Raw genomic sequence first — 7,500 nt, forward strand, 5'->3', positions numbered from 1 at the left:
GATACAACGAAACGATAGAACAACAAAAACAACATCTGTTAATCACGCCAACTAGTCGGGGCAAACCAGTTTACAAGTGCAGCTGAGATGTTGAACCAGGGACTACCTGGGACAAATTCAACGAGTGGTCAGAACGTGTCTTGAACCTGGGATCTCAAGGAAAGCGCCCTAACTACTGAGTTGCACTGCCTCCTAGTGACGTCAACATCAAAAAAACCTTGTTGAAAGATGCATGTCGCTTATGGCTTGTAGTGAAATAAGCATGAGCACAAGTGAATCATGCATACCCAGTAGCTAATTGTTAATTAGTGTCATCTTTAATGCTCATTGTTTATTTTCAGGGTTGGTGTATCAAATGATATAAGTGGAGCAGTGTCATTCCTTTCATCTGATCAAGCATCGTACATAACAGGAGAAACTCTAGTTGTAAGTGGAGGAATGCATTCAAGACTGTAAACAGAATGCATGCAATCAACAAAACAGACAACGAGTAAATTTCAAACAGATCTGGAGACCATTGGAAGAAAATAATTTAACGTAAGATCCTTCAAGAAAATGAAGAACCAGCCTCAAAGATGGCAGTGGATTGCTGTCAAGTCTTCGCTTTTGCATCTAGTTTTCTTTTTTTACAATATACATGGAATAATAATTATGCAAATAAGAGCTCCTTAAAATAAAGATTACGGTAAACCAACCGTGGTGGAATTTTTCTTCAAATTTCCCAAAATACCATAACATAAACACATTTTTTTTTATACACCCGTCTTAGCCTTGAACGCACACCGGTGGGTCATTTGGTCGAGCATCGGGCTGCCATGCGGGAGGTTGCGGGTTCGAACCCTGGCTATCGATTTGTTTGAGCGGGTTGAAGTACTGGCAGCCATTCAGCCGATGTGGACCACCCATACACAGAGGACAGCCACAACACCGGAAACTCCATCCCCTGCTACTCTTCTCGAATAGTGTATGGGTTCTTTTTAACTTCCCACAGACAACATATGAACATGGAAGTCTCAAAAATATCTTCCATGTTCATATGTTGTCTGTGGGAAGTTAAAAAGAACCCATACACTATTCGAGAAGAGTAGCAGGGGATGGAGTTTCCGGTGTTGTGGCTGTCCTCTGTGTATGGGTGGTCCACATCGGCTGAATGGCTGCCAGTACTTCAACCTGCTCAAACAAATCGATAGCAAACCTTATTGGCCTTATTGGCTTTCTTCTTGTAGCTTTCTAAAACAACCTGGGAAATCTCAGTGTTCTGTATCGCGAGTGTGGGTAAGTGCCCTTAACAGAACATAAAGATCAACTCCTTTGTCTTCTGTTAAAGATGTTAGTGCGTCTACCAAGATGTATTACAAGCGGATGGTTGGTCCAGACGCAGTTTTTGATCCTGTGTACTAGACGAATTTAACAGACGCACTCAGAATTTTTGCGTTCGTCCCAAAGGGATCAGGCGTCTTAAGAGCAATCTGAGCTTTTTGATTCGTTAATTTGATTTTGATCAAATTCCAATGACCCAGGACTCCTGTCCCAATCATATGGCGATGAGGAAAGCCTGACCGAAGCTCGAAAATCGAGCAGGAGTTTTGAGATTGCAGGGCCGAGTGAATGCGGTGATTTTTTGCACGATGCTAGCAAATTTATCGACTTTTTACGTGCCCAAGGCTGGGAGGCGAGCGACCTTTGGAAGTGGGAGAAATTCGGCAAAATTTTGGAGGCACTCGGCCAGGAGCGATCTTGGAAACTGTACGGCTTGTCTATTTATCAATGAAAGAAATGATACATGAAATGAATGATACACTGAACTGCGGATATGAAATCAAGTAAAGCTATGATCCTCGCAGTTATGAACGCAATCTTCGCAATTGCGTAGAGAAGCCTGAAAAATTGAGGACTTCAAGGCGATACCGGTGCGAGGATCATAGCTTTACTTGATTTTATATCCGCAGCTCATTATATGATTCATTTCATATATCATTTCGATCATTGATTCCTTCCTCACAGGAACATTAGAGCCAACAAATGAACACCTCCCAACGGTCAGTGGCTTCACAGCTCAGTTGGTTAAAGCGTCGCACCGGCATCGCGTGGTCACGGGTTCAAACCCAGTTGAAGTCCTGAATTTTTCAGGCTTCTCTTCGCAATTGCTAAAATTGCGTTTATAACTGCGAGGATCATAGCTTTACTTGATTGTCTATTTATTTTGTGACGACGCGTCGGATCTGAAGGGAAAATTGAAGCGTTCCAAAAACGCATCAAATCACTCAGGACACCGCAGAAAATAGTGGGTGAGTTAACTTTATTCATCTGGCTGTCCATAAAGTAGATTTTCGAAAAGAAACCTCGCGATTTGAAGTTTTTATGGAAAATTTTCTTCTACCAGTTGAATCGGCCGTTGCAACTGTCTCAAAATAACGTGACGTCACGCGCTCCCGCCGAACACGTTGAGCAAAGAGCTGAGCAAACTGCCTCGCGAGCCGATTTGCTCAGCCGTTTCCTCACGTGTGCGGGGATATTTTGGTGAGAAATTCGCGTCGCGAGGCCATGAGGATAAAATCTAACATGTTTGATATTTTTGGCCTCGCGAGGCAAATTCCTCATTGTCTGCGTCCATCGTGAGAATCGAGTTGAGCTTGGTCAATCAAGCATCCAATAAAAATGCATGGCATTCTCACGTGACTTCAGAGACGTCGGAATTTCTTCCTCCGCCACCACCTGGAACCGCCGCAGTCACGAGAGTATGCCATGTTTTTTTATTGGATGCGTGATTAACCAAGCTCGGCTCGATTCTCACGATGGTCGCACACAGTGAGGAATTTGCTTCGTGAGGCCAAAAATATCAAACATGTTTAATTTCATCCTCACGGCCTCGGTAGGCGAATTTCTCACCACAATTTCTCCGCACACGAAAGGAAACGGCTGAGCAAACCGCCTCGCGAGGCAGTTTGCTCAGCTCTTTAGTAGCTAAAACAAGGAATGACCTAAAATGATCCACAATGACCTAAAATGATCCACAATGACCTAAAATGAGCTACAGTGACCTACAATGAGCTATAACGAGAGCTCTACAATGAGCTACAATGACATACAATGACCTACAGTGATCTACAATGGCCTTCAATGAGCTACAATGGCCTACTTTAAAGTGGCTCAAACCAGTTTCAGTACTTTCAAGAGACCTTGTTATTAGAAGGATTGACACTACAACACTTTGTCACGTAACAGCAATGTAATGGTACCATGTGAAACATCAATTATTGCTGAACAAGATGCAGTTATTTTTGTGACGTAACGAATTGCCAAGGCAACAAGAATGCTTTACAAAAACACCCTACATTTTATCTTTAGTTGCTCATATCTGAAAAACGAACTCTGTGACCCCAATTTTTTATTGTCTAGAAGTGATCAGCAGGCCAAGATAAAACTCTCTGTCAAGTTAAAGAAAATTATGTGGAGCGGATTCAGAGCTACCTTAACTTTTCATTTACGTAAGGTGGCTCTAAATTCGCCCCAAATATTTTTTTTAAACTTTGCAGGAAGTTTCATTCTGGCATGCTGATTACATTTCAGAAAAAAAAAATTGGGCATCACCAGGAGCCGATCACCCGGAGCGTGCAACTTACCTATTTTCGTGCAACGGCGTTTTCACAAGTAAGGTTATTTTTAGATTGAATTTCCCGCGAATGAGACTCCCACAGTAGCCCGATGACCAATTAGCAGAAATTAAACTGACGTCATAGGGTCACCGAACCGGAACTGCCTTTGTTTTTTGACCTAATTCGCGGGAAGGGCTAGTCTAAAAATAAACCTACTTGTGAAAACGCCGTTTCACAGACGCTGTATGGAAGTTGCACGCTCCAGATGGGCTCCTGGCATCACTGAGTTCGTTTTTGAGATATGAGCAGCTAAAGCCAAAATATGTGGTGTTTTTGCAAGGCTTTCCTGTTGCCATGGTAACTTTTTTATGTTTGATATGGTACCATAATATTGCTGTTAACTGATAAAGTGTTGTAGTGTGAAGCCTTCTAATAAGAACGTTTCTTTCAACCATACAGTGACTTAAATCAAAGAGAAAGACAAAAGAGGATCATGGTAAAGAGTTTGGTGTTGCGTTGTCACGCAACGCCTTAAGTCCATAGCATGACAGCCCAAATGACGACAGCAATTAAAATCTTATCTAGAGCAGGAAGCAATTGAGATATTATGAAAAAGTTGTTCTTCCCACAATGTTTTGTTTGGTTCAGAGTGCACACTGAAAAATTTCAACTTGCACAGCAACAAGGTCTTGATTGGTTCAAAGCGCAGAGGGGAATGTTTTTAACCTTTGTACTGCAAACATACTGCAGTGCCCTCAGAGCTGCAAATTATCTTTTAATGATTTTAACTTATTACAGGTCATTAGCTAATTTTAGCTTATCATGTACCTCATTGTAGGTCGTTGTAGCTGTTAGTCTGAAATTTCAGCCGTCTCCTCCCTAACCGTAGGGGGCGCCCGTCAGCTAACCACTCGACCACCACACCGCTAGCTTGCGCAGGGACAATATTATAATTTTTAACACTATTTGATAATGCTGTATTATCACTCGGCAACAAACAGTATCAAACACTATCGCAAAAAGTCGGTTACCAAACTTCAAACTTTAAAAATCAAAGCGGACTTCATCCCCAAAACGATTCTACACGTTTGTACAAGATCTTTTGGCTTATTTTGATGTTTCTTCATTCATATGATATTTAACAGTTCCCATAGGGTAGCCTTAAGTAATAAAATCCTCTTGAGGTCATCTAAGGTCAACCGTTACAATCGGGGTGACGAACATATTCTAATGCAGTGATAAGCCGAAGTGTGGACTAGGTTTATTTTGTATTTACGCGGAGTAGGAAAAAGGAAAGGAAAGGAACTTTATTCAAGTGTTTCAAGGCTCAAGTTTATTAACTTCTTATTTTACTATTGCAATGGTAAAGGCTACACTATCCCGCGAATAGCAAATGCTAATCTAGGCGGGAAGTGTTTTATCCAAATATGTACAAAGAAGTCTTCCACGTACAGGAACCAAATAGTAGGCTGATTGATGCTCTTCATCACCCATTTTTCCTCAAAATCACACATGAAAATGTTCGCCAAAACAGGACCTAGTGGAGAGCCCATTGTGACGCCATCAATCTGGTCATAGCACAGGCAACCCAGGCTCACTGTGTGTGCGGGTAATCTAGATAGATTTACGAGGGCATACAGCTTATCAAGGCAAATTTGAATAGTTTTATCCAGTGGGACATATAACAGTTATTCCATGAGCCCGAGTTGGATATGAAGTGATAAAATAACCAACGAGCGCGTAGCGCGAGTTGGTTATAATCACTTCATATCCAACAAGGGCGAATGGAATAATTATTTTAGTAAATTCTCAAACCGGGTTTTGCCGCCGATTTTTATTTCCACAATTTTACAAAGCGTCCGGAAAGAGCATCTTGGCGCACTATTTTCCATGTGACGTAAAACTTCGACTATTGGCTCATAGTCGGAGTTTTTTAGCCAACCAAAAAGCTAGAAATGCAATAGTCGGAGCTGAAAATTTACCAATACTAACTAGTGGTAACCACAGGTTAGAAAGTGCGGGCCTGAATGCACTTGAAGAGCTTTTAAGATGTTGGGAATGGACAGAGAAGATAGTAATACGAGCATGTGTATTTTGAAATTGGATATTTTTAGATATTTTGCCTGAAGTTGTCATAGCTGTTTTACATGTACTTGAGATGTATTTGAGTGGCTGTTGAATAAGTGACCAAATTTTTTGGTAGAACACAATATTTATTGAAAAGTACAAATATGAAGTTAAGGACGTTCGCGCCCAAAACGTTCCCACGTACAGATTTTTTTTAAACTTGTCACGCAGAAAGGTGATGATCTACTTTTGCCAAAAAGGCAAAAAAAATGGGGGGTCACCGTGCTCGTTTTCGAGATCATGAGGTGCATTTTTAGAAGATTGCGTTACTTTAAGACGATCTTAGCTTACAACTGTCAGCAATAAAAAAGCTACATGAGTAAAATTTAGATCAGGTAAACGTACTCAGTTCAACATAACTAATATAACTAAATTAACCTTTGCAACTGATGTCTTTTTCTGAGGTGAAATAGACTCTGAAAAACGATACATATTAGTCTAAGAAAGAAAACTTCAGTCGCACGAGAGCATACAGATTTTTTTTGTTTTTTGTTAAAATGGACAAAATCAAGAAAGGAAGTGATCTACGGAAAGAAAAATGGGGGTCACCCAGCATTCAAGAGAGTAAAATCGCTGCGAAGTTCTCAAAGCGATTGTCTATTCGCTCTGTCACGCCATTGCGTGACATTTCCGAGAAGACCTGGGTCCACAGCTATGCTATGATGCCATATACTTTCATGTTCCATCTTGTGGAAAACTTTTGCGCCTTTAGCATCGTGTTTACCTGCGTGGTCTACGATGCATGACGTGTGCGTGACATGTGCGAAAAGATGCGCAGTAGCAATGGGCGCGAACGTCCTTAAGTTTTAATGTAGTAAAGTTTTTAAGTACTGCAAACATGAACGGGTTCTAACCTACTAGTAACGTAAGTGTTATTGTAATAAACCTTTTGGAGAATTGAAAATGTCAATGGTTTTCAAAAAGTCTAATATACGCTTAGTGAAAAAAGGTGTTAATAACTGCAACGCCAACGGGTTTTAAACTATATAACCACAAGTTTTCCTAAAAGTTTCTAGAACTCGAAATGTCAGTGGGTTTTAAAACCGCCAACATTAACATAAGTTTCAATGAAATAAAAGTTTCAAGGAATGTCAACGGCTTCTGATTGAAAGTTAACATATGTATTACTGTGATAAGTTTTGAGAACTACAAAATAATGTCAATATGTTCTTAAAAGTCTAGCATTAACATTAGTTTTTTTCATTGATGACACTGAGTGCACAAAACCAGGTGGAGTATCTGCAAAAATAAACACAAAAAGGACAACTGAAGTAAATTAAATTGGAAGATTTGGAAAATTAGTTTACATATTCTTGTGAAGTGGGAAAAGAACAATTAGAGTACAAACCTTTTCGCTTTGATGCCCTGAAAAAAAAAAAAGATAAAATTTTATATAGGAGTTCTACTAATTATTAGTTGGTTTTAGCAATTGATATATATTGATACGGTTTTGAGAAAGTCGTATTTACATAAAATAATATGGTTATAATAAACTTATGAAATTTTTACAATGTATCATTTTACATGCAAAAAGTTGTTTGTTTAGTATATCATGAGAGAAAGGAGTGAAATTTGAGTCAGTTACATGTGATAATCTGCCCAATATACTCAGTTTTAGGATTACTTTGAACAAGGCAGTGTGACTGAATTGCAATGTTAATCTTGGCAAAACTGTGCCGTCGTTTGATTCGACTCGTGGGCTAAGACAACCAGGTGACCAAACTGGGTCAAGAAGCCAAAAAATCATTTTGCCTTTTACGCTTTGAGATAAATGAGA

The 7,500-nt window shown here is 40.0% G+C and overlaps 2 protein-coding genes across 2 annotated transcripts in view; one reads left to right on the forward strand and one right to left on the reverse strand.

The window, feature by feature from the left end:
• The window catches only part of LOC137993259 (dehydrogenase/reductase SDR family member 4-like), a 16,815-nt gene extending 16,120 nt beyond the window's left edge, over nt 1-695 (forward strand). Inside the window, exon 9 of the mRNA XM_068839036.1 lies at nt 342-695. Within this exon, the coding sequence (XP_068695137.1) occupies nt 342-456 (115 nt within the window). The 3' untranslated portion in view covers nt 457-695. The remainder of the gene's footprint in view (nt 1-341) is intronic.
• LOC137995496 (DNA ligase 1-like) overlaps nt 1-7,500 on the reverse strand; it is a 461,965-nt gene that overhangs the window by 304,628 nt on the left and 149,837 nt on the right. The window lies entirely within an intron of this gene.

The sequence above is a fragment of the Montipora foliosa genome, chromosome 1 (genome assembly GCF_036669935.1).
Source record: "Montipora foliosa isolate CH-2021 chromosome 1, ASM3666993v2, whole genome shotgun sequence".
Lineage (NCBI taxonomy): Eukaryota > Metazoa > Cnidaria > Anthozoa > Scleractinia > Acroporidae > Montipora > Montipora foliosa.